This window comes from Garra rufa, chromosome 6 (genome assembly GCF_049309525.1).
Source record: "Garra rufa chromosome 6, GarRuf1.0, whole genome shotgun sequence".
Lineage (NCBI taxonomy): Eukaryota > Metazoa > Chordata > Actinopteri > Cypriniformes > Cyprinidae > Garra > Garra rufa.
The window spans coordinates 46,584,892-46,612,004 of NC_133366.1; the positions used below are offsets into that span (position 1 = coordinate 46,584,892).

Sequence of the window (27,113 nt, forward strand, 5' to 3'; positions counted from 1 at the left end):
CTAGACCAGGGATCCTCAAATCTTACCTTGGAGGTCCAATGCACTGCAGAGTTTAGCTCTAACCCTAATCAAACACACCTGAGAATGCTAATCAAGGTCTTCAGGATCATTAGAGAATCACAGGTAGGTGAGTTTCATCAGGGTTGGAGCTAAACTCTGCAGCGCATTGGACCTCCAGGGTAAGATTTGAGGAACCCTGCCCTAGACAATACAATGACAACTATAAAATATTTTAGGAAACTTTATTTATTTTCCACATTATACCTTCAAATATTTTTTTCAAAGTCATTTTTCAGTATGTTCAAAAACAAAAGCAAGTGCATGTTCTCTACATATTTTGCAGCATTTCTCAATAACTCGGCTACTGTACTTAAACAGCCCTGAGATCATTACACTGGCATCATTTTCATTACCCAGTCCAACAACAACAACAAAACAAGAAAAAGTGCAATCTTTGACTAGTTCAACAGATTCTGAGTTCTTTTACATTTTCATTGCAAATGTGTATTTGAAAAAAAAAAAAATACTGTAGCGTGGAAACCACACCACTTGGAATTGACTATTGTTCATTTCATAAATAGGTTAGGATTGTGGATCTTCACTGGCAGATCACCTCTGAGAGAGAAATGGCAATTGATAAGGTATGAATACAGAAGAATTCACTCAAGTATCTGCCCTAAAGTTTAAAGTAAGTGCATTACAACAAGCGCATATCACTGCACTGAGGTCACATGGCTGGTCATATCATTCAAATTATAATTATAATCTCAATACTGTGAAAAACAAAAAGACTCACATTATAGTTCTTATGTCCGTTCTTGTTCAGTGCTTTTTTTCCCACAAATAAACATTCATTTTGAAAAAGTTTTGATTCTGAAATATACAAATGAAATGCCTCATCATCTGCTCTTTCAACTGGAATTCAAGTCCATCTTTAATCCATCTTCATGATCTTAGGAAAAGTAGCAAATTTTTAAGTAACAGCCGTCTTTTATTTTATTTATGGCCATTAATGTAGTTTTCTCCGAGCGTTTAGACCATCTGTGTGGATCTGGCTTCCATCTGTGTCATAAAAACAAAATGTTATTTTATCTCTCAAAATAACACTGATGGGATTGTTCAATGTAATGCAGGCTTAATTTAACCAATCAACATGAAACACTCATGACCCATTTTACTTCCATATTTTGGCAATTCCTTCATATAAAAGAATATTTGATGATTTAAAATATGACAAGGCTTAAATTAATTCAATGAATTTATCGATTTGGAGTCCATTTGGAGTCATGTTGCTTTTTAAAACACTACAACTTAAACACTGACATCGTATAGTCTGCTTTATGATGTCAAAAAAAAAAAAGATGTATTAAGTTAAATTGTGTACGTTTCTATATTTATGTAAACTATAACATAAAAAAAATAATTGTATTACTATATGAAATACTAGAGATGATCAGGCAAACTAAAACTCAGACTACCAGAAAACTAAAAAACAAGCTAGGCATGCATTACTGGTAAAACTTTAAAGAAAGTTCATAAGATAAACTCAAAACAGTCAGCTAAAGAAAAAGCAGGACTAAAGAAAGATGCATAATGCAAGCAAACATTAAAACAAGAGCTGCACAATATTGGAAAAACTGAAATTCCAATATTTTTTTCTGTGATATATTTGAAGTTGTTTTATATTTTATAATATATGAAAAAAAAAAAATTTCACCAGATGACTTGAATAGATTAGAAAATTAATATTTTTAATATTTAGATTTAAAAATTAATCAGTCTAGAGTTTGTGGGGTGATGAGAGTGCATCTGCTTTTTGCTTAGAAACTAATTGTTGTATATGTTTTTTTATTTATATGAAATTACGATTTTATTGTGATTATTGATTATGTATTATTTATTGAGATTGCTATATTAGATAAAATATTAATATAGTAAATACACTACCAGTCAAAAGTAAGATTTTAAATGTTTTTTTAAAGCACTCTCTTCTGCTCACCAAGTTACTATTTAAAACAACTTTCTATTTGAATACATTTTAAAATGTAATTTATTTATGATCTTTCAGAAACCAATAATAATAACAGTTGGGTACAATTTTTTTCCCAGGAATTTTTCAGCATTCAGCATTGAAATCACAGGGAAAAAATACATTTTAAAATATATTCAAATGTAAAAGACTTATTTTAAATAGTAAAAATTATTCAAAATTTTACTGCTTTTGCTGTATTTTGGATGACATTAATTCAGGCTTGAAGAGCAGAAGAGACTTATTTAAAAAACATGAAAAATCATACTATTCAAAAACTTTTGACTGGTAGTGTGTGTTGTAATAATAATACTGTAACATATATTTAAAATATAAGAATAGTAAAAAAAAAAAAAAAAAATGTTTTACTTTTTTTTTTTCCCATGGAATTTATTTTAACATATTGTGCAGCTCTAATTAAGATGAACACAATGAACAATGTGAGCGTTTCAACTGTCCCTCTTTCCCAAAAGGTGTGTAAATTTACCTAAACCAAAGAGCCATGGTGTTAAAGAATGAAGAGGAGCAGGAGAAGAAACAGGGACAGACAGAAGATGAAGTGTGCTAGAGCACAGCATGGAGTTACCTGAAATAGGAAAGAGAGGAGGAGGAAGAAGAAGAAGAAAACACCAGGATGACAAATGCAACATTACAGCGATGGAGCAAAGAGCTTTAAACAGAGTTATGCTTCAGTACATTCATTCTATCCATTGCACACAAGAACAAGAATACAAAAACTCTGGTGTACAGTCGTGGCCAAAAGTTTTGAGAATTACATAAATATTGGAAACTGGAAAAGTTTCTGTTTAAGTTTTTATAATAGCAATTTGCATATACTCCAGAATGTTATGAAGAGTGATCAGATGAATTGCATAGTCCTTATTTGCCATGAAAATTAACTTAATCCCAAAAAAAACTTTCCACTGCATTTCATTGCTGTCATTAAAGGACCTGCTGAGATTATTTCAGTAATCGTCTTGTTAACTCAGCTGAGAATGTTGACGAGCACAAGGCTGGAGATCATTATGTCAGGCTGATTGGGCTAGAATGGCAGACTTGACATGTTAAAAGGAGGGTGATGCTTGAAATCATTGTTCTTCCATTGTTAACCTGCAAAGAAACACGTGCAGCCATCATTGCGTTGCATAAAAATGGCTTCACAGGCAAGGATATTGTGGCTACTAAGATTGCACCTAAATCAACAATTTATAGGATCATCAAGAACTTCAAGGAAAGAGGTTCAATTCTTGTTAAGAAGGCTTCAGGGCATCCAAGAAAGTCCAGCAAGCGCCAGGATGGTCTCCTAAAGAGGATTCAGCTGCGGGATCGGAGTGCCACCAGTGCAGAGCTTGCTCAGGAATGGCGGCAGCAGGCAGGTGTGAGCGCATCTGTACGCACAGTGAGACCAAGACTTTTGGAAGATGGCCTGGTGTCAAGAAGGGCAGCAAAGAAGCCACTTCTCTCCAAAAAAAACATCAGCAACAGATTGATCTTCTGCAAAAAGTATGGCGAATGGACTGCTGAGGACTGGGGCAAAGTCATATCCTCCGATGAAGCCTCTTTCCAATTGTTTGGGGCATCTGGAAAAAGGCTTGTCTGGAGAAGAAAAGGTGAGCGCTACCATCAGTCTTGTGTCATGCCAACAGTAAAGCATCCTGAGACCATTCATGTGTGGGGTTGCTTCTCATCCAAGGGAGTGGGCTCACTCACAATTTTGCCCAAAAACACAGCCATGAATAAAGAATGGTACCAAAACACCCTCCAACAGCAACTTCTTCCAACAATCCAACAACAGTTTGGTGAAGAACAATGCATTTTCCAGCACGATGGAGCACCGTGCCATAAGGCAAAAGTGATAACTAAGTGGCTCGGGGACAAAACATTGAAATTTTGGGTCCATGGCCTGGAAACTCCCCAGATCTTAATCCCATTGAGAACTTGTGGTCAATCCTCAAGAGGCGGGTGGACAAACAAAAACCCACTAATTCTGACAAACTCCAAGAAGTGATTATGAAAGAATGGGTTGCTATCAGTCAGGATTTGGCCCAGAAGTTGATTGAGAGCATGGCCAGTCGAATTGCAGAGGTCCTGAAAAAGAAGGGCCAACACTGCAAATACTGACTCTTTGCATAAATGTCATGTAATTGTCGATAAAAGCCTTTGAAACGTATGAAGTGCTTGTAATTATATTTCAGTACATCACAGAAACAACTGAAACTAAGATCTAAAAGCAGTTTAGCAGCAAACTTTGTGAAAACTAATATTTGTGTCATTCTCAAAACTTTTGGCCACGACTGTATATGGGACAGAGATTATGAATTTATTAATTCCCTGTATGTAGTTAAAGGTGAAGTGTATCATTTTGAAATGCATTCTGAAAGAGAAAACCTCTTTGGAATCAGTTCCGTTTTGTACAGCAATTGGAGCATAAATAACACACTCCACCTTTAAACAAAGAGATGAAGCTTACTAATTTCTAGGTTATTTTCAGGATCAATATCTGCTCACCGTGTGCGAGACCGTGCTGGAAAGTTCCAGGTGCTGGGCCAGGAAAAACAGCTCCTTTGCAGGCCTGAGGCTGTCCAGGGAGTTTGGTCCCAGGGCTGAGCCCAGGGAACGGGAGAGCATGCAGGGGGGCAAAGCTCGGTAAAACACTCGGCTGTATTGTGGTGGGGTAGGAGGATGGAAGGAGCGACAGAGAAGGAGTGGGAAGCGCTGGGTTTCCACAGGAGATCTCACCAGCTGCCTGAAAAACAAGCAAAGAAAAATGTAAGTATTATTCAGTCCAACTACAAACAAAACCTTTAAAAACCTTAGTGCCTCAGACAAATCCCTTCCCTTTCGGACTCCAAAGTAATAGGCTGAACTTTTTAGAAGAGTGTTATATATAAAATATATGCATTAAATTGATCAAATGAGACAGTAAACACATCTATAATGTTTACAATTGTACAAATGGTACAATTTCAAACTTTCTATGAGCAATATCACACAAGTAGCAGTGCGATATGCCTGTATATACAACCATAATCGCATGCCTACGAGTGTGATAGTGTGATTATACAACAGTTCGAAGGCACAAGTGTGTAAATACATAAGGAACAGGAACACAGTGTCTTTAAAAACCATCTTTTGATGGAACTACTTCCGCCATGGATTCAAATCTAAAGTTTACGGTTTAACAGCTGAGCCCAAGCCTCTTTTACCAATTCAAAAACTTCAAAAAGCTCACTGTATTATGTAGAGTATTATGAGAGAGAGAGAGAGAGAGAGATGGACTGAGTGAGTGTGATTACCTGCATTTAATACGGCATTCATTCTTCAGTTTAATCTCATATTCACAAAAAAACATTAGTTTGAATGTCCACTGAGGAAAGCCATATCTTCAACGTACTATCCTTTTATCTGTTAAGAGTGATTTCTGGCGATTTTCTGACTGCTGCTCAGTGCATTCATTAGCTGCATCTTACAAAATGTTTTTCAGTAAAAATAAATAACTTGTTTATAACCCTGTCTCCTTCAATATAAAAGTCTTTACTTCATGAATCACTTATAAAACAGTCTCGTTACCATCTATTGGCGGAATAATATAACTAAAATCACCATCATTAATGCACCCACACCATTTTCCCCAATACTAAATATTATTTATATAAAATATTTAATAAACAACAATTCAGTCAAAAGTACAAAGGCAGTGCTCTGTTATACAGCATTGAAATTACACAACTCATAACATGAGTTTTTTTTTTCTCAGCCAAAACTATTTGCTCTGAAACAAACAATAGATTAAGGAGATCAAAAAATGCCTGTTAGAGTTACCCCAAATGTTTAACCACTATAGATAAAGTCAGCTGCAAATTCCAGGAGATCTGGCAGAGGTAAGGCTGTTTTCAGTGGGTTCATGAGTGCAGATGCCCTGGAGCTCACATCTCCGAAAACAAAGTCAATTTTCAAATAGATGTTATCTTTATTAATAAACAAGTACATTCTCTAAATAAAAACTCTTAAAGCTACATTCCTTAAAAACTGTAATATTTTTAAAATTATAGTGGATTTAGTTGTCCGCCATGACAAGCTAGGCAAGAAAAAATGCAAGCGGAGTGATACAAAAGATGAAACGGTTGGAGTTCCAATATCAGTCGAATATCACACTCAGCCAATCAGATTAGGGACAAGAAAGAACCGTTGTATAAACATAAATTATTACATCTAATATTTCTTGCATTTTCTTTTAAACAACTTACAGCTGCCATAGAAACCGGGGTGTCGCCCACTGAGGTTGTAGTGAGCAGTCTGGCAACTCCCTGCATCACCGATGGACAGTCACCCTCTGCACTATCTGGCGGAGCCACCAGCGTCAGTTTTGGAGTCGCCCTCTCTCCAACCTGGAGTCGCTTTGACTCTGAATCCATTGCAGACTTGGTCCACATCATCTGGACTGATCCAGCGCCCTCTGCAGTCACCGGACTTCTCTGAGTGCTGGTATGATGGTTCTGATTAGATGAATGTGCAGAGAAGGTGGCAGATGTTTGTGTGTTTGATGGTGTTTTGGCAGTGGTGCTCAGAGTGGCTTCAGGTTGCATGCTCACAGGCACGCTCAGACGCTTGCGTTTCATTGCTGGTGGGCCCTGAATTTCTGGGTTATTCCTACTGTCCTCAGGGGCAGCGCTGACCTGTGCATTCAACATGGGAAAGATCAAGGTTTGGAAAAAAACATGCAAGTATATTTTCCTAAAGTATGAAATAGTCAATGTACTCTAAGAAAGGAATATGCATTTTTTTCTGATGTACCTTTTTTAGTTTTGTTGTACCTATTGGCTTCTTCCTTGCCCTGTAAAATGAACAGAAAGGGTAATTTATTTGTATGAACTTTGGTTAAAGGATCCACTTGTTGATTTTTCTTTTTCATAAAAGAGTTAGAAAAATAATGAACCATTTTCTTCAGAAGGGTTGGCTAAATATCTAGGAAGTGTAATAGTGTAGAATCATACTTACACAACACCAGTGATGTGGCCATGTGCTTTTCGGGTTTCTATAAGCAGAATCCTAATAAAAATCCCATGACAAATTCAGGAAATTATTAATGACAATTATACTTTTTTGTATATGCATGATGTTTTATATATAATAAGGCATGAACACTATTGTTTGTTTTTTTATTTGTTAATCAGATTTGTTTTTATAAGAAATGTATACTTGTATGTATGCATTAATCAAAAGTGACAGTAAAGACATTAGACAAAATGTAATACTGAAGACTGGAGTAGGCCTAATGATGCTGAAAACTCATCAAGAGCAACAAACATCCACAGAACAAAGAGACGCTGTGATAAATTACTTGTAAATGTTTATTGTAAATTATGAACAACTTAACAGGACTCCAAAATTTCAGGATCAATGATTTGCTTTGCGTACCTGGATTGCATCCATCCTTTAGGCCAAAGTGGTTTAACATCAGCCTCTAGGAAAGCTTTCAGATACTCTTCCAAACTAGAGCATGCGGACGACTCTGAATCATAAATAATCATCTTCATATTGACAATCTCAAAGAGCAACTCCCTGTAAAAGTCCATACAGTGATATTTGTTTATACCGATGACCAGTGCTTGCATAACTGAATGATACTCAATTTTATTACAAGATCTGGTATTCATTAAAGCTTTTAATTATCATGCACACACACGGGAGACCTGACCTGATCTCTTCATTCCATCTGAACCTCTTGCGAGGCCCAAACACTCGTTTTCCAGTCCTCTCCTCTTCTTCTTCATCGGAGCCGTCAATCACCTTCTCTTTCTCAGCCTCAAGTCTTGAAACACAATAAGAACATACAAATCAAACCTGAAGTTACATTCTAATAGAGTTAATAAAACTACAGTGAAAAAGATGGAGGTTTTACACATTAAAAATGTCTGATTACTTGGCAGCTCTGGCTTCAAAGTGAGCTTGGCAGTGATTCTGGAACCGGGTGATCTGTTCTGGCATAGACCTGGCAACTGCATTCTCCAGCTTCTTCAGCAGTTCCCGCAGCTGTTCATCCTGTTAACATACATGACCAGCACATTAAAGGATTAGTTTACATCCAGAATAAAATTATTATAATAAACTACTACAGAAGGTTCAAATGCTCACTGATGCTTCAGAAGAAAACACGATGCATTAAGAGCCAGGGGTGAAAACTTTTGAACAGAATGAAGATGTGTACATTCTTATTTTGCCTAAAAATCTTTTTTTATCTATTTAGTACAGCCCTTACATGCTTCACAAAAGGTAAAATAAGTTAAATTTATACTGATCTTCAAATTCTAGTACTAAATGAAAAAAAAAGATATTTAGGCAAAATAAGAATGTACACATCCTCATTCTGTTCAAATGTTTACAACCCTGGCTCTAAATGCATCATGTTTCCTTCTGAAGCATCAGTAAGCATTTGAAACCTTTGTAATAGTTGCATATGAGTTCCTCAGTTGACCTCAGTGTAAAAAAGATGGATCTCAAAATCATACAGTCATTGCTGGAAAGGGTTCAAATACACAAAAGTGCTGAAAAACCAAAGAATTTGTGGGATCTGAAGAATTTTGAAGAACAGCATGTTGTAAATTCTTTACTAATTAGTTTCAAGTGGTTTTAGATGGGTTTGTGATGTTTGCTATGCTAAAGTGCCACGCGGTTTCGTAAATTCACAGACCTGCTGTAGATTGTGGAGTTTTTTGGCTCTTTTAACCAGAGTGCCTTTGCTGCAGGACAGCTGTGATGCCAAGTATGAGAAGATTCTGGAGCGTACTTTCCCACTAAGCTGTTTAGAGTTCACCTCCACACTGAACATAAGAGACACAAGGTGAAAGAATCAACATGAGACAATACATTGGCTTAAAATGCAATCGACATTTGAAATTTTATATAACAAATGCAATGTAACTTACTCTAGCAGAACACTGTTGAGCTCTGAAGACAAAATCTCCATCTTGTTTTGTCCTTCAATTTTCTTGACAGCCTAAAGAACAAAATAAGCAAGTTATATATTTTAGCAAACTCTTGTCCAATCGTCTTTAAAGCCGTAAGAACAAACAATACCTGGGAAAGTTCCTTAATGTGTTGCTCTAGTGTAGGTGGCAGACCATCTGGAAGTAACGTGGGGGGTTTCTCAGTGACGGTCACTATCAGAGCCTCTCCGTTTTCTTCCAGGCTTGGAGAACCGACGCTCTGTGGCTCTGCCAAGAGTCCATCTAAGTCAAAATCTTGCTCTGCTGCTTTGACTGCCTGAAGGAGGTCATCTGCACTGGCAGAACCAATGAGCGTGAGAAGAGCGTCAGCTGATATGGGTGGTTCTTGAACCTCAGCTTGCACGCTGTCATTGAGAGCATGTGAATCTCTCTCTCTAGAGTTGAAAATCTGCAGCTGCTGAAGCTTTTCCTTGTGGAACTTCTTCAGCATCTTATCGATGCTTAGTGGCTTCTTGTTTTTCTTCTTCTTTGCAGATGATTTGTCTGGTGGGGTGCTGAATTAGAAACCAGAAGGAGGAAGAAGCAAACAATGAGGAGATTTAAGAAAGAATTAGTGAAAATGTAATGTTTTTGTAAGAGTAAACGCCGTAATCCATGCAGCAGCAAAAACCTCTTTCTGACTTCCTCCTCTTCCATCTTATCAAGCCTGTCTTCCTCTTTCTTTTTCTTCCCTATTTTCTTGTCTTTTCCTTGCTTAAGCTTACGTTTCTGAGAAAGGAATCAGACCAAGTAAAACTTAGTAATTTATGGTGACAAATGAATGTTTGAAAAACTGTAATCAACAAACTGGCATTGCCATTTTTGCAAGAAAAGACTTTAAGTGTGTTTGCAAACCTTAGGTTTAAAACCACTGTCCTCAAAATCATTTTCATTCTCTGCTCCCTCATCAGAGGCTGGCCGGAACTGCAGAGTTCCAGAGTTGATGTAGAAGCCTCCATATCTGGTGGTGAGACAAGCTGGAACGAGCTCATCGTACTGTGGCATGCAGAGAAAAAGAAGACTTGAGGAAAACATTCATGTGTTCTATAAAGGGAGTAATCTGATAAAGGTATACTACCAGTCTAAGATTTTTATGTTTTATAGAGAAGTCTCTTTTGCGCACCGAGCCTGCACTTATCCAAAGTACAGCAAAAAGAGTAAACATTTTAAATAACAGTTTTCTATTTGAATAGATTTTAAAATGTAATTTATTCCTGTGATCAAAGCTACATTTTCAGCAACATTACTCCAGACATCAGTGTCACATAATCCTTCAGAAATCATTCTAATATGCTGATTTGCTGTTCATGAAACATTTTTTACTATTGTTATTATCTATATTTAAAACTGTGGAGTAAGTTTTTTTTTCCAAATATCAGCATTTATCTGAAATAAAAATCGTTTGTAACATACACTGTACCTTTCAAAAGCTTAGAGTCAGTATAATTTATCAAAAAGGATGACAAAGATATTTATAATGTTAAAAGATTTCTATCTCAGATAAATGCTGTTCATTTAAACTTTCTATTCATCAAAGAAACCTAAAAAATACTCTGTGGTTTTCAACATAATAATACATGTTTTTTGAGCAGTAAATCAGAATATCTGAATGATTTCTGAAGGATCATGGAACTGGAGTAATGATGCTAAACATTCAGCATTGAAATCACAGAAATAAATTATATTTTAAAATATATTCTAATAGAAAACAGTTATTTTAAATAGTAAAAATATTTCAAAATGTTTTTGCTGTACTTTGGACAAATAAATGCAGGCTTGGTGAGCAGAAGAGACTTCTTAAAAATGCATTACTGAACCTTACTGTTCAAAAACTTTTGACTGGTAGTAAAGTTTTATCATCTGGCCTAAACTTACAGCCTCAGAGTTGTCAATGAATGAATCAGATTCATCGTAACCAAAGCCCATATCCACCAGGTCCTGTATTCTGTCTTTTTTCCTATTGCCAGCTACAGCCTAAACAAGAAAATAATGGATATTAATATATAGCTTTAAACACACAAATCACTAAATTGTACATATTTACCTAATCCTGTTGAATCATACCATATACAAGTGCAGTGTAACTAAGACTTTTTCAACTTTTGAAATGTACTTTGTCTCCACAGCACTAACAGCATTGTGATAAAGCTAGAAATATTATCTTGGCAGAATTCATACTCACATATTTTGCTTCAAACTTTTTTGCAAGTGCCTCCAGTTCATCTCTCTCCTTGTCCTCCACCACCACATCTAATGTTTGTGGTTTCTTTTTCTCAGTGGTTTCCTTAAATGAGAAAAAAGGACTGATTCTCCCACCCAGAACTGGTGTAATCATCAAGGACTTGTAGGCAAATTGACTAAAAACTTGAAAAAGCAATTAAAACCCATTTTAACTAAATACCAGAAAAATACACATATCAGTAGAGCGTTTTCACAAAGCGTCATCAATCGGCCATATTGGCAGCACTGAATGTAAACAATGCAACTGAACCGAACGAAACGCATATTTAGCTTATTATTGCTGCTGAAAATGGTCAATTATTGTCATGTTTTGAGCTGTACTAATCGGTCAGTCAAGGAAAAACAACTGAGGTACTACAGACTGACAAAAGATACAACAAATCAAAGAGAAGAGTTCAAAAAATGTGGAACAAAAGGCGTTTGTGGTTGGCCAAACTGAACCAGGATTTCCAGGGCAAGAATCTTGACAACATTTGTGTTTGTTCTAATTATTTCCAGTCAGGTAGGTGACATATTAGGCCAATATCTTAATTAATACTGCTTGTGCGTATCTTTACCACCTATTAACTTTTGTTTGTCAAAATATTGCGCCCTTTCCTGCTTAAGTTCTTCTCTATATGATTTAGTAGCTTCCACACATTTTTTCTGTGGTTTATACAGCATAAATTAGCAGCAAACCATATTCAGTAGTACATTAACCATGCAATCAAAGCTGTTTACATCCGAATATCGCCAATATGTCCACGCATCAGGGTAACTGATCAAACCATGACATAAGTGCAAACTCCAAAAATGTTTTGATTGAAAACTATTACATGCACACTCAAAGCATAGATATTGTCATACTGTTTGTTCTTGCATACTTGCAAACAGTGTAAAAATTAAGCTTAAAATGCTTAAAAATCATGATTTCAATAACAAACATGAAATTCAATGTCAATGTTTACTTTTGCGCTTATCAAATCCGGGTAGCTAAACTCCGGGCAGCGTTGTTCATCCGACTCGAAGAGTTTCAATTCCACTCTTGTTGCAGCAAGCAGAGGTGGCGGCGATCCAACCGCTGGCGTCGCCGCAGGTAAACCCTGTTTGTCAGGCTGGTCGCTGGCATTGGGGATGCTGGGAAGAGGAAAGTATGCATTGCTTGAGAGTGCGGTGAGCTGAATTCTTCTTGGAGCGGCCATTGCTCAGACCGATAGCAACACTCCACGATTCTTCCCGAACAGGTGCGAGTTTGCTTGATTAATTATGAACCTGTGAAGCCAATTGAAGTAAGAGTCACTTTTCGTCCTTAAAAGGGTCTTTGAGGCGAGCAGCGCTTACCAACCATGCTCCTGGAGGCCTACTCGAGACAATTTGCATGTTTCAGCTGACGAAACATTTTTAGGTTTGGAGTAACGACGAAGGGAAGCATTTGACAACCGCATTTGCTGTTATTTTTGCAGAGCAGATTTTTTTTTTAATTGATGGAAAGTATTAATAACGTCTTTTGAAACGAAGCCAGACCAAACGATGATTAAAAACGATGATTAAAAAGCGTAGTGAAAATATAAACGTAGCTACATTACACGTTACACGTTAGCTACATTACAATGTTTTTGTTTTCTTTTAAACTTTTGATCATTTGTGCCAACACCGGATTATTTACCAACTACCAAAAATGTTAGGTAAATTGATTAAAACTTAAGAAAGACACTTTTTTTGTTATCTCATTAGGAATTTTCAACAGCTTCTACAAATTAAATCGAATATGAAAATAAATGCTAACTAGTCTTGAATACATGTTAGAAGCCTTAAAAAGGCGCTAGTATATGTTTTTGTAGGCTATAAGTAGGCCTTTAACTTTAAAACTGCGCTTTAATTAAGATAAATATAACCTATAAATAGACAAAACCAAAGTCTTGTTTGATGTTTCTATCTCTACCCCTGTTTATTTGATAAACTCTTTACTTTTAAATGCGTAGGCCTGTGGCAAAACATTTTATAACAATTTATGTAATACCAGATTGAAAGTGGTAGTGAGGCTCTTAAAACGTCTCGATGTCACGCAGTGACGCAATTGAGGCGTAAAAATATATATTTTCTGTCTATCATATCGACTGTGCGATAAAAAAAAAACGTTAGTACAAAATATTAACCACTTTGAGTACATTATTTAGAGCGTAGTTATCCTTGCTGTGGCGCTAGCGATTATATATCTGTGTGTTTTACAAAATGTCTCCTGTTTGAGAACTACTGATAGACACTGGACAAAAATCTAGAAATAAAACATACCACGGATGTTCATCCATGTCATGTAATGGTGAATCGTCGATATCCTGTCTTGTATGACATGTTCTGAAGAAGTCTCCATCAGCCAATCTCTTCGAAAGCGTTCGTTTCATTCTATCTCCGCGGCCCTCGGTGAATCGCGCAGCCGTTCTCACGCCGATAGTCGAATACTCTCCATAAAGCATTCGCTTGAGTTATCATGGCAGTGGAGAATTGTCGTTTTCGCATGCAGAGCGCAAATAGGAGACAGACGGTCTTTATCTCCAAATATGGATTGGTCGATGGTTCACCTTGGCGATCACAAGCCTTTCTGTTCGTTTCTAGTATTGACGATCAATAACGCTGGTAGCGATACGTTTTTACTAGAGAAATGTCATCACTGATATGGACACCCACTACTATTTCCAAAATCACAGTTAACTGCTTTCATTGGACGGACCACTGCCTAGTCAGTGTAGTCGTCATCATCCTGCGCCTGACTTTATCATTAGGAAAGGAACATTATTTTACTGTTACACTAATCGCGTTGATGTTTATATACTAACAGGTAAGGGTGGAGAACAGTAATAGACTTACTGCAACGCTTGAATTTATGAAATCCTCCTTTTCTCATTTGCTATAACTTTATTATAAACCTCGTAACCAACTAGGCATAATATCTGAAGCTGAATTGTAGGCTACTTGGATTTATGTAATGTCCACACACTGCTATCGTGCAAAAGCAACACGGTGGCGCTGTCCATGGTGCTGAATAGATACTGTCAGTTCATATACTGAAGCTGACAGACATTTACTACTAAATACTTACAGACGAGTCTGTCAAATACATGTACTGCAACTTGTTCCGATTTCAATCCAGTCCAAAGAAGGGTCATCCTGTCATACAAAATGCATGTTATTTATTTTTTTTTTTTTATTTAGTACTTGCCTGAATAAGATGTCCAACATAAAAGACGGTTTACATGTAGTCAAAAAGAGAAAATAATAGAATTTATAAAAATGACCCAGAAAAAGTTTTCATACACTTGATTCTCAATACTGTCTTGTTACCTGAATGATCCACAGATATGTTTTTTGTTAAGGGATAGTTGTTCATGAGTCCCTTGTTTGTCTTGAACGCTGTTCTTCAGAAAAATCCTTCAGGTCCCACAAATTCTTTGGTCTTTTAGCATTTGTGCATATTTGAACCCTTTCCAACAATGACTGTATGATTTTGAGATCCGTCTTTTCACACTGAGGATTTTTCTGGAAGGATTTTTCTGAAGAACAGCAGGCAGTTTAACTGTTCAGAAAAAAACAAGGGACTCGTGAACAACTATGGCTGGATTATTCAGGTAACAACACAGTATTATTTTGTAAACTTTTGAACAGGGTTATTTTTTATAAATTCAACTTATTTTCTCTTGTGGATATATGTAAACGTCTCTTATGTAAAATAACTTATTCAGGTCAATACTAAATAAAAAATGACATGCATTTTGTATGATCCCTCTTTAGATAACATTTTGCAGACACTGCAAGGTGTATGTAAACTTTTGACTTAAACTGTATATTAATGAAGGTTTCAAGCCTCAGCTGTTTGGTTGTGAAGGTGACCAGTAGATGGCAGCAGATTTCTTAAAACTGAAGGGAATAAGTGATTTTCAAACTGCTAATTTGGGATGTGAGTGTCAGAATACATACAGTCAGTCTAAGTCTGTGAAACTGTCAGTCAAATTAATGAATAACTTGCATTTTAGGTCTTGATCATTACCGAGTAAATTAGGTACTTATATAGGATAATTAAAAACAATGACTAAAGAGAAACTGACATATTGACAGGTAATTTAATATTTTAGATCATGTCATTCTCAAAAATGTAATGTGATTCTTATTCTGGATTTATGTCCAATGGACATAATTGTTTTTAAATTATTTGTATATTGTTAATTTGTCTTTCAGTCTTAGAGCAGTCTTAAATGCTTTGCAACAGATATGACAGAAAACTGTGGAGATCTTAATAAGGAGTTCATGTGTCTTGGCCTTCACGTTACACTACTAACCATTGCCACTTGTCTTTTGCCTAATATAGGCAATCCTGGTTCAGCATTGCACATTTTGCACATCTCAAACTCTTTTTGTAGAGGGGAGACACTTTCGTTGATAGAGAAAGAGAGAGAGTATATAGGACTGAATCTGCCAGATGGTAGCACACCTGGTTCATCATCACCACCAACCAGTGTCTGTCTCTCTAGTACTACATGATATGAATGATAGACAAGATCGTTTTAAAAGGTACCCTGGCAATTTCACACAGATTGCACAAGCATCAGGAAACACTGGCAATAAGGGCAGGTCATTTTAGCGACTTTTTAATATTGTTGTTCGGTCTGCATTTCGTTTCCTCCAGTGGAAGTGTCTAAGCCTTCTCTTTAGCTGCATTAAGATTCACCTCACCTTCTTCTCTACGGGCGCTCACCGTGGAACGAGCCTCTTATGAATCGAATTTGACAGTCACAAAGGCGTCATAATTGCAGTCTGTCGCATTCCATTCCATGTTAACATATCACAAACTTATTCAAACGTAATTCGGGACGCATATGCTTTCGCTATCTCTCTCTCTCTAGCAATTATAAATGAATTTCACGGTGTAGGCTTTTAATGCTAATAAGATCCCCCTCCCCGCTGGCTTGCGAACGAACAGGCCAGTCTCACTGACAAACAGGGCGCGAAAACCCGTGGTGTGCGAGAGAGACATGTATGGCCTCAGAGAGCGAGAGAGAGAGGGAGAAGAGGACAGTGGATCAGATTGCATCTCTTTTGTTTAACCAGACTCCTGTTTCAATGAGCTAATGGAGCGGAAGAGATTGGCGCCCCGCGGCTTGAGAAGGCCGACAGAAGCGCCGAATTAAAAAAGGTGTCAATAAATGTGTGAAAGACAATGAGCTAAAATACACACGCTTTATAGGGAGGACAAAGAGGGACAGATGGAAAGTGAGGAGGGGGTTCCGACCAGTGACAGGACCCCTCAGCGTTTCATCAGAGCGCAGAGAGAGTTACAATATTGTCCCGGGATGATTTAAGGCGCTCTGGGACTCGGGTCCCCAAAGTGAATAATTTAGTCCTTTTATTAACTTGAGCAAACATGAGCTGTTTTTAATTAACCAGTTAGATCCGAGCACGACGGCCAAATGCATCCATCAGTGGGTGGTTCAAGAAAAAGCTGCATGTAAAACAAGTTTGACTTACGATACTTACTTTTGGCCAAGATACTTACTCCCACAGCTGGTACTTTTATTAGTGCGGATGTGTGCAGTGTAATCATATGGTATTATTGCTATAAAGTCTATGAACGATATCATTATAGTCTACTGTATAAGACGAAATAAAGTTTATGGAGGACGCGAGGACTCAGATCGCCACTAGGAAGCGCTGTGAGTAGCCTAATTAAGCAAAAAATTAAGTACATTTAATTAGGCTTGGGTACCATAAACACAATTATGTATTTAATTGATAGTCTAATTATTTTGGCACACAATTTACACCTCCTTTACTTTGCTTAACTGCATAACATCACTGAGAAACATCTTTTGGTACTGGAGAACAAATTATAGATTTTTTTTTTTATTGTTATAATATTTAGACAAGTTTACTGAAAATATGCTTTTGCATAATTGTTCATTTAACCTAGCGAGGCTGATTAAAAACTAAAAAAAAAAAAAAGATTTATTTTCAAAGGTGTAAAAAATGATTATAAGAGTATGTTTTAACAAAAAAAGTCTTTCTACTTAAAAGTTTCACGTTTAATGAAATGTGTTACCTGTCGTTTCTTTGTAATTATTAGTGAAATTTAGGCCTACTGGCATTTTCCCCACCATGTAGTCTAAAGAAAATTAATAAATCTTATCCTCCTTTTTCTTCCCGTAAGATTGGGTGTGGCCATTTGTAAATTTTATGGGTCTGGCTTCCAGCATCCAGCTATTTTAAGCTGTACAAAACTTGTTTTGCTGTTTGATATTGAAAACTGGTGTCTTACCATATTATTTTAATGCATTACCCTAATTATGAGCACAACATTTACTGCAGGTTGTTATTCTTCTCCTTATTTCACGGCTAAAGAACCGGAAGTCTCACTTATAGGCTAACGTTCGTGTTAAAGAAAAAGGTGGATAAGATTTACACATTATTTTGGGTGCCTTTTGGAACTGACACATCAGGTTTAGTTGTTGCTATGATGACTATATAATAAAGGAGAAACCCAAATGTGCAGTACTCATGGTTCAGGATTAGAAGCAATGTTCTACATTGTTTTTGGAGGAGGCCGAGACAAGAAGCACTTCTGGAAGACAAGGGGAGGCCAGTGAAGGCAATTCATTAAGCAGCGGAGTTAACCTGCCTCGCCTTAATTAAAACATCTTCGCTAGTTTACAGTGTGGATACTGGGGCGTCTCTGGGGTGTTGGGTTTCCTGCTCGCAGCAGATGGCCGCGCCGGCCGAAAATAATAGTTGACGCTCCTCCTCCCATGCTTCATTGTACCCGATCCGAACAACCGTGAGCCCGCGAGCCACCGGGGGATTAGAACAGCGTGGATAACAAAGAGATATTAACTATTCAGGGCCCTCACGAAAGACCGCGGTCAGTGCACATCAAGAACCTGATTGATATCAAGGCGGATGACACGAGTCACATGCAGTGTAGAAGAGATTTGTTTATTTAGAGAGAGGGAGGGAGTAAGCACTTCTTGTCATCAATATGCCTTCACTGACAAATAAAAAAAAATATGAGAGGGAAGTTCATCATTTAACTCTTTAAATCATTTATTTATTTCATTTTCAGTATTTTTCTATTTATTTATGTACGTACGCTTTGAAAAGAAGTTTTTGTAAGTTTTTAAAAAAGACATTGTTGTCATGGTGACTAGAGAGTACTTTTTTAGAGCCCCATGGCGGTGCTTTCATTTAAAATTTGTTTGAAACTTTTTGAAAATTATTAGGTTGTAATAAAAATATTTTACATCACTTGACGTGTTTAAAGTGAATAAATCAACTTTTTTTTGTAATAAATGTATGAAACCAATATGGGCCCAAAAAGTAGAGTTCTATGAACTGACCACGTGTTTTCAAATGTATTGTTTATTATTATATATAATATAAATAATGCTCCTTTTTGTTATCTTGGGCATTGCTAAGAACTTAAATTGGACGATTTTCTCAATGTTTTGATTTTGCACCCTCAGATTTTCAAATAGTTGTATCTCGGCCAAATATGTTCCTGTCCTAACAAACCATACATTAATGGAAATCTTATTTATTCAGCTTTCAGATAAAGTTAAAGCGCGTACTTTTTGACACCTTTGCACCTTACAGTACATTAAGCCATTTAAAACGACACGACGCTAGGTGGCGATAAAGGAATGGTTTCTTTTTCCACATGACAGTTGAAGTTTTTGACAGCTGTGGTACCTGCCTGATCATCAATGAAGTCGTGTCACAGGTCTTTTCTGCTCATTTTCCTCACTTTTCAGATGATGGATAGAATCAATATGCTTTTAGCACAAAGCACAAAGACACGGGAGCGCGCACTCCCACGTGCAAGTGCTACTACATTAATGTGTCCTTCAGTTTCAAAGTGATTAAAGGGAGAAAATAGTGGACTGCAAAAATATGTAAATTACTCTGACAAAGGCTCGGAAAAAATTGGCGTCATCGCCGTTGCTCGAATGATATCATTACTATATTTTGAAAATGTTAATCTGTTCGGTGGATTTCCCTGGGGAGGCAAGTAAATTAGTTCTATTTCCGTGCATACCAGTGCGAGGCAACGGGAAGCGACAAGCACCTTCGATTCGCTGATTACAATTAGACAATCCCTGCTCGGGGTCCGTCAAGCATTGATAATTTTGGCATATTAAGCACGTTTTAGCAAAAGGTGATAAGTCAGTTTTAATTGAAATGAAATTATTACTCTAATAGAAGTTTGAGTTATTGTTATTAAAAGGATTCCATTTTGCCCTACCTCATAAATGCAGACCAAGGTAAGATTTCTGAAGGGCATTGTAGGTTGTCAAGGCTGAATAAGGTAATTTGAAGGAGAATTACGTTCTTTTTTTTCTCCTCTCTCTTTCTTTCTCAATCAGAAATGAAGTGAATTAAAACTCGGAATCAATCGCTTTTACTTTCTGCTTTCTCTGCAGTCAGCCCAACAATTGCAGATAATTAGTACGCGGGAAAGTTTTAATTGCATGATTAGCTGAGCGGGATTAGAAGCAAATTTGCCTGGTGGGATAGCCTAGTTTCCTACTAAAACACCAAACTCTGCGCCTGAGTGAAACACAAACACAGAAAGGAAAATCGTTTTACACTTTAATTGGTTCCGTTTGTGGATCAAATGACTTTCAACAATTAATTTACGTTTCACACTCTAATTATCTGTACATCGACTAATGTGCAGCTCAGTTTTGATAGCTACAAATGAATTCACATTAAGTTAATTTAGTAATTAAGACCTTCAAAAGTAGTATAGTGATTTTTAATTAAAATGTTTTATTCGAGCCTAATGGTTATTTATGATTATCGTTTAAAAATACCTTGTTTCAAGCTTCAGGGTGAAGAGAGTTTATAAAGAGCACAAGCCATTTCCTTTTTTCTGGCTGAACTTTGTATGGAAGTCAATAGCTGTATAAACATATCAGACCTGTTTAACTTCTTTAAATTGGTTTGATTTATACGTGTAAATACGTGTATTTTTTACTCAGTTCAAGTGTGTTTCCATACCGGATTCAAACGTAATAAATTGATTATGTGATGCGTTGAATTTTGACAAGTTGATAGTTTTTTTTTTTTTTTTATAATATCGCCCTCAGATATACAGATTGAAAGTAGTGAAAGTGTGATAAAAGTGGAAACGCACTGAACCCTAGCCCTTATGAGGCTTGAGTACGTATTATTATCAAGTTAATTAAAGCCCGCACGTCTGACACACTCACTCTGCCGGATTAAAAACAACGGGCGCCTTGCAACGCTTCGCAGGGGCCGCATGTCAAGGGTTGTCTACCCAGGAGCCGCATGCGTCTAGCGGATACCGCTTGCTCAGAACTGGAGGGGTGCCCTTTCAAGAAGCGGTTTTCAAAAAGCAAACGACAAGAAGCCAATTATTGAACTTAGATGTCGGGGGAGGGGCAGAATGAAACGATTTCCATAATTCCTGTATGCCAAGTGATGAAATGTTTGGGGATAAAGAGTGAAGGAGAGAGATACAAACCAAGTCGCGTCAAACGCGCGCTCACGCAGGGAATGTGTGCTTTGAAAGCGACTATAGCGCTAGTAGAGAGGCCTCTTTTTTTTTTTTGGAAGTGCTGGTTTGAAATGAACACATTGAAATGCAGAGAGGCGGCCAGCCAACAGACTGCGGGGTCAAGTGACGAACGGATTATATGCTTCTTCTTAATAATATTAATTAAACAATTTGCATGCTAATAAGGTAACAATTATCGTGCCTCTCTGTTGAAAGATTTAGGTTATTACTACACGCCATCCGGGTGCTACCGAGGGTCAGCGCAGGCGAGCGAGTGGTGAGAAATTTCAACTCAAATTAACATTCTGGCAGCTGGAGAAATTGGATAAATAAAGTGGAATTAATTCTCGGTAATGGAGGAGGAGAGCAGGGAGAGGGAAAGACCCGTGTACTTACTTTATACATGAACAGGATTGATTACCATCCTGTATTCAGAACCATCTCTCTCTCTCCTCTCTTTCTCTCGCTCACACACTTTCCAAAAAAAAAAAAAAAAAAAACTGGACATGTGCAGGGCAGCTTTTACATTTAACATTTATGGAGGCAATGGACCTCCACTGCACATAAAAACCTAAATATTTACAATCATTACAAAATCACAGTCGGATAAAAAGAAGATATTTCTTTTAGTTTACATGTTTTATATTGTTCTGTAAACAAACCTCTGTGCGCAATAATTCACATACATTCTTTCTTACATGAAATATGTGACCCTGGACCACAAAACCAGTCATAAGTAGCACAGGTATGTTTGTAGTAATAGTGTATGGGTCAAAATTATCGATTTTTCTTTTATACCAAAAAATCATTCGGATATTACATAAATGTTCCATGAATATATTTAGTAAATTTCCTACCGTAAATATATATAAACTTATTGGTTAATATTATGCATTGCTAAGAACTTCAAATGCGATTTTCTCAATAGTTAGATTTGTTTGCATCTGATTCCAGATTTTCAAATAGTTGTATCTTGTAGCTTTGTAGCCAAATATTGTCATATCCTAACAAACCATTTTTCAGAGCTTACAGCTTTCAGATGATGTATAAATTAAAAAATTTAAAAAAGGTATCCTTATGACTGGTTTTGTGTTCCAGATCAGTGGAATAAAAGCATAATTGATTATTTGCACGAAATGGAATGAACTTGAGTTTTTTTTTTTAATCAGTGGGCCAATAATCTAAAATCCCTATACTGAAATATGAAACACGTATGTTTTCATATAGCTTCCCCCCCTAACAGATAATCTGTCAGACTCACTTTTGTTTCCACATTTAGATATTTTTTTATAACACCTGCCAAGATCATGGCCACAGTAATCAGAACTGTGGAAATGAGTTGAAACGAAGCGAAGCGCGCTGGCGTGTGGATATTAGAAAGGCTGAGGTGCTTGTAGTTTTAAATTAATCTTGACAGCTCTCAACAGGGTGGGTGATGCTTGGTCCGTTCAAGGATCACTCTATTCAGGGCACGATGCCTCCGCGTAATAGGAGAACATCATTTTACGCATTCAGAGAGCGCCAGACGTTCCTTGAAAAGTATCAGATACGGGCTACTTGACGTTTTCGGTTGTTAGTATGTGTTATTTTGTTTTTATAGAACAAATGTGCCGTTCAGAGCAGAACAATTAGCTATTGGAACAGAAGCATTGTGTGTTTATGTAGCGGCTGTTTAGAATTTAGTCGGGAATCAATCAATTTGCCGGTTTCGCCTCCTCCCCTTTCTCTTTCCTCTCGCCTAGTTGTGATGTCTCATGTCGTGTTGTGACAGCGCTGGTATTGTTTATTGAGGTGGATGTCAGGTATAATTAGCAATCGATATGGAAAACGTTTGTGTCGTGGCTCTGACGTCACCGGCGATTAGCGTTCCTTATTGGTCGCGAATTCCCCAGCGCGAGAGCTAGTTATTTGGACAAGGGGAGAGTTGATGTTGACAAAGTAGGAGAGAGCGAAAACCCAGCACGCCTGCCTCGGTCTCCTTATTCCTAATTCGGGAGCGCAAAGCATGTCAACGCCGCACGTCCCTTCACTGCTGCTGCTGCATGCGCTCTGAGGGAAGAGTTGGAGCTTGTTTTGCCCAGACGAACGCTTCCCTGATTCCGGAGATGCAATGATGGATAGCCGGATCCTCGAGCATCCTCATGCCCAGTTTGGAGGCTCTTTGGGAGGCATGGTTGGAATGGGTTTTCCCTACCACCTCGGTCACCATCACGTTTACGATATCTCCGGACACCAGCTACAATCGGCGGCCGCGGTACCTTTTTCTATAGACGGATTACTAAACGGATCATGCTCGGCGTCTGTTGCAAACTCCAACCCATTGCTCGGATCTGGTTGCGGTGTAAACGGGGATAGTCAGTATAAACTCAGCGGTAAGTGAATGGTTATCCACTTCATCTATTCCATGCAAAATATAGTAGGCTATCTTGTCAATCGTTTTAGGCATATATTTACATGAGGCCTCTCATCAAAAGAATATGAAATACTTTTTTCCCCCTAAATTGCATAGTTAAGAAATAGAAGCTTAGCTTTATTCTTATAAGTTCATGTAAACTGAAAAGTAGGCCGGTTTTACTCGGACTGATAATACATTGATAATAATGTAACGTCAATATTCTTCTTAAGATAACATTTTATTTTTCGTGTGTTTAAATCCGTTTAATTTATGTCAAACTCTAGATTTTTAAATAAGCATGTAAGAATTATAAAATACTATTTAAACGTGTCAAAATACTGTGAAATGAAATACATTAAACAATTCATTGCCATAGATTTTATTTGTGTAGGCTGTATTTTAAGAATCATATTTCTTAGCAATCACAAAGATATTGTGACCTATATTTTTAAAAGTGCATGCTAGTACGTCAAGCACTGCACTTGAGTGAAATATTTTATTGTAGTATTTTATTTGACAACCATTGGGTTGTTGTAAAATTGTAATGTTTTAAATAATTTATGTCAACAAAATTTTAAATAGAAAGTTCCAAGTGGAACTGCTGGAGTGTTCATGTTTGCATGCGAGTGTTCTGACAGACTCTGTGGTCCTAGATGCCGGAGACCCCGACAAGGAAAGCCCTGGTTGTAAACGGAGGCGAACGCGTACAAATTTTACTGGCTGGCAGCTGGAGGAACTAGAAAAAGCGTTCAACGAAAGCCATTATCCGGACGTGTTCATGCGCGAGGCTCTCGCTCTACGTCTAGACCTTGTTGAGTCACGTGTTCAGGTAAATGATGGTTTGTTTTTGTGTCATAACAAAATCTTTCATTGACCTTTATTCTAATGGCCTGTTTATTATTAATCAGACACAGTGTTAGCTATAGCCACGCTTTATGTAACTATATATGCATTTGTTTTTACAGTGCTAGCTTAGTGCATTTGAAAATGTAAGCTTTTAAATGTTCAAAATTAGAATAGTTATTTTTGCAAATGCATGACAACAGATTAGACATTTTAAAATAATAGTAAGGTTTACAACCAATATAATCGATCATATAACATTTGCATAACAATGTATTCTTGTTGACTGATTACTAGTTGAGTAGTAAATGCATGCAATTCTGAAACATATTATTATAAACAATTTAAAAATCGTTTTAAAATCTTTTTTAAAACGATACAAATGTCCCGTTTTATTGACTGATATATTAAAACAATTATTCACATTTTAGTTCGTTTAATTGCATGGGATCACTTTTACCATTTCTTTACTAAATTAAATATAGGTCAATGGGTTGTAAATGATGCCCTAACTAAAGTAAGCGTTAGACGTGCAGCCTTTGTCTGCATTTTCTCTTTTCGATGCTGGATGAGAAGCAGTCTTGTTTAGGGAGTTAAAAGCTTAGCTTTGTATTATTCTTATTTCTTAAGGAAGATTAGCCTGCGTTATCGTTCGGCTTGTGTGCTCACAGATTTTAACGACATTAACATTTTATGTGTATACACAGCTATTGTCATGTATAGCCTCGATGTCTCTATGTTAGTATGCGTCTTAGCCTGCTGGTGGATGCTAACTCTCGTGTTATCAGCGCTGAACAGACGGCAGTCGCCATGTGAGGGGCCTGGGTGTGAGGTGCGAGCCTGCTGCTCTCTGCCTCTTCTGGGCCAAATCTGTCCTAGCGCTTATACGCGCCTAAATGAACTTTAGGGGAACAGGCCCAAATTAGCCACGCAAGAACCAGGCTTAATTGAAAGATTGAGAGTGAGCCATTACATTGAATCAACGGACAATTAAGACGAGCGCATCTGTGGCTGTGGGCTTTATGCTAGAAAATATGCTTGGATGAAAACATTTTCCCTGTCCAAGTCGTGGCATATTATTGATGAACCTTGGATGTGTATCAAATGGAAACACAAGACACGTTTCAGAAACCTATTGATTTTTTTAATATGAGAAATAGGCTATTGCTGTTTTATTTAATTGAACAAATGCATAGAATTAAATAAATAAAAAAACATACATTATAATATTACGATAAAGAATGCACATTTGAATTTGTCATGAGTGAATCTGATATATGTCTACATGCTTATGAAACTAAAGAATTCACAACCTTTTATTTTTAGGTGTGGTTTCAAAACCGGCGAGCTAAATGGCGCAAAAAGGAGAACACGAAGAAAGGGCCCGGTCGACCGGCTCACAACTCTCACCCCACTACCTGCAGCGGCGAACCAATGGACCCCGAGGAGATCGCACGACGGGAGTTGGAGCGCTTGGAGAAGAAGAAGCGAAAACAGGAACGCAAGCTGCTGAAATCTCAGAACAAGCTCTTAGCAGGTGAGCTCTTCCACACACCGGGATCTGACAGCGACAGTGGAGTATCGCAGAGCACCGATGGCGAGTCGACTCCGCACACCGGGCCTCCGCCTAGCGCGCATCGACAGCCAAGAGAACTTTTATGTGACCCACATCCACGCCACCAAAGAGCAGTCAACGAGACAGCGGAACCCATGGACCCCGCGAACGGCATCACACGTGCCTCCACGCTCCAGAAACTCAACCCGTTTAGTGTGGAGAGTTTACTAGCCGACTCAAGTCCCAGGAGAAAAACTATCCTGGATTTCTCTCAGTTACCGCCGCAGCGACCACTGGTCGGTAAAGGCCATTTCCTTCTGTATCCCATTACCCAGCCGCTGGGTTTCATTGTGCCACAGACAGCGATGAAACAGGATTCAGGAAACTCGGGGCACAACTGTTCGACAGACACCTCAAACCAGAAAAATATCAATCACTTGTGCACCGGTGCGAACGCGGCCACAAACGACGAGCTGCAAAGAGAAAGCAAGAACTCTTCCATACAAACTACAAACACAAGCTCAGAGAAATGTTATGCAGAATCTCATTCGACACAGAAGGAGTTTGAAAACGACTCTGAGTCCACGAACTCTAGCCAGAAAGAAAGCATCTCTCCTAACCTGTCTGAATATTCAGACACGAAAACCCGCAGCTCCGCTGACACAAATACAGATGGAGAGGATGTTGACATGGACTGAAATATAAATAGGCCAGAAGCAGTGGCGCCAAGTGACTTGTCACAATCCCAAAGCTGATAACCATACGTTTTTTGTATACAAGACTGTTTGAATTCATTTTTTATACTTTTCGAAAACGGATAGGCCTATTCTTTATTCAGGTGAACTGTCGGGTTTTGGCTTAAAATGTCTGTTCCAATTCAACTTGAAGGAACAAGTTTGCTTATGAACAGCAACATCCTCAAACGTTGTATAAATGATAAAGTATCGAGAATATTTATATATGTAACATTTTGATAAGTAATAATAATAAGAAGAATAAAATATTGTAAAAGAAAAGACCTTGCTTTGCCACCTCAGTGCTTACAGTTAGCATGTCTATTTTGTTTATCGCTTTGAGAGGCTGCTGTACAGCAGGCTCGTGTTTATTGCTTTAACAAATTCATTCATTCAAAACCTCCAGTTAAAATGAGGTCTCACGCCGCGGGCGGTAGGACCCGGTCAGCTCCTGTGGAGTTTTGATATGAAAGTAATTATTTTCCCGGTGGCGGCTGGGAGGATACGTTTTTTTTTCTCTGTTAGCCTGAAGGGTTATTATACATTACCGATTCCTGCGATATGAAATCACATAAACTTCCAACAATAATAGAATTAGCATGAAAGGCTGGCGAGTCAGATTGAAATAGGGAAATAATAGCCCAGGCAGCTGCGAGCGTACGTGTGAGGATGTGTGTGTGTGCGTGCGTGTGCGCGCCTGGGTGATTCGCTGGGTGGAATTTTCATGAGATGCGCGGGCCTGTCAGGGCACGCGTAGGCGGCAATATTAAGATAGATGTTCGATGATAT

At 37.7% G+C, this 27,113-nt stretch overlaps 2 protein-coding genes across 4 annotated transcripts; one reads left to right on the forward strand and one right to left on the reverse strand.

Moving 5' to 3' along the window:
• Positions 1–966: 966 nt before the first annotated feature.
• ubn1 (ubinuclein 1) lies at positions 967–13,915 on the reverse strand. Of its 3 annotated transcripts, none has more exons than XM_073842801.1 (18): positions 13,528–13,915; positions 12,204–12,372; positions 11,198–11,299; positions 10,891–10,989; positions 9,871–10,011; positions 9,647–9,744; positions 9,107–9,530; positions 8,956–9,026; positions 8,721–8,850; positions 7,953–8,071; positions 7,728–7,841; positions 7,448–7,591; positions 7,028–7,078; positions 6,824–6,863; positions 6,277–6,705; positions 4,538–4,775; positions 2,517–2,615; positions 967–1,062 (listed from the first exon to the last, which is right to left on the reverse strand). In XM_073842801.1, the coding sequence occupies exons 1-18, from the start codon at positions 13,707–13,709 to the stop codon at positions 1,010–1,012; spliced, it is 2,703 nt and encodes a 900-aa protein (XP_073698902.1). In that variant the 5' UTR covers positions 13,710–13,915; the 3' UTR covers positions 967–1,009. The 3 variants fall into 3 exon arrangements, with proteins under 3 accessions (XP_073698902.1, XP_073698904.1, XP_073698903.1); XM_073842803.1 differs by having other exon boundaries at positions 12,204–12,507; positions 13,528–13,663; XM_073842802.1 differs by lacking the exon at positions 2,517–2,615.
• An 8,475-nt stretch (positions 13,916–22,390) lies between these two features.
• uncx4.1 (Unc4.1 homeobox (C. elegans)) lies at positions 22,391–26,572 on the forward strand. The gene is made up of 3 exons (XM_073843150.1): positions 22,391–23,169; positions 23,846–24,021; positions 25,362–26,572. The coding sequence occupies exons 1-3, from the start codon at positions 22,908–22,910 to the stop codon at positions 26,286–26,288; spliced, it is 1,365 nt and encodes a 454-aa protein (XP_073699251.1). The 5' UTR covers positions 22,391–22,907; the 3' UTR covers positions 26,289–26,572.
• The last annotated feature ends 541 nt before the right edge of the window (positions 26,573–27,113 follow it).

Excerpts from the sequence above, each read along its gene's own strand:
- ubn1 (XM_073842801.1), bottom strand. The coding sequence starts at position 13,709 with ATGCTTTATGGAGAGTATTCGACTATCGGCGTGAGAACGGCTGCGCGA. Across the intron at positions 7,592-7,727 it reads AGATGGAATGAAGAGATCAG|GGAGTTGCTCTTTGAGATTG; the intron begins GTCAGGTCTCCC and ends GGACTTTTACAG. Across the intron at positions 6,706-6,823 it reads GTACAACAAAACTAAAAAAG|GTCAGCGCTGCCCCTGAGGA; the intron begins GTACATCAGAAA and ends TTGAATGCACAG.
- uncx4.1 (XM_073843150.1), top strand. The coding sequence starts at position 22,908 with ATGATGGATAGCCGGATCCTCGAGCATCCTCATGCCCAGTTTGGAGGC. Across the intron at positions 23,170-23,845 it reads TAGTCAGTATAAACTCAGCG|ATGCCGGAGACCCCGACAAG; the intron begins GTAAGTGAATGG and ends CTGTGGTCCTAG. Across the intron at positions 24,022-25,361 it reads TTGTTGAGTCACGTGTTCAG|GTGTGGTTTCAAAACCGGCG; the intron begins GTAAATGATGGT and ends TTTTATTTTTAG.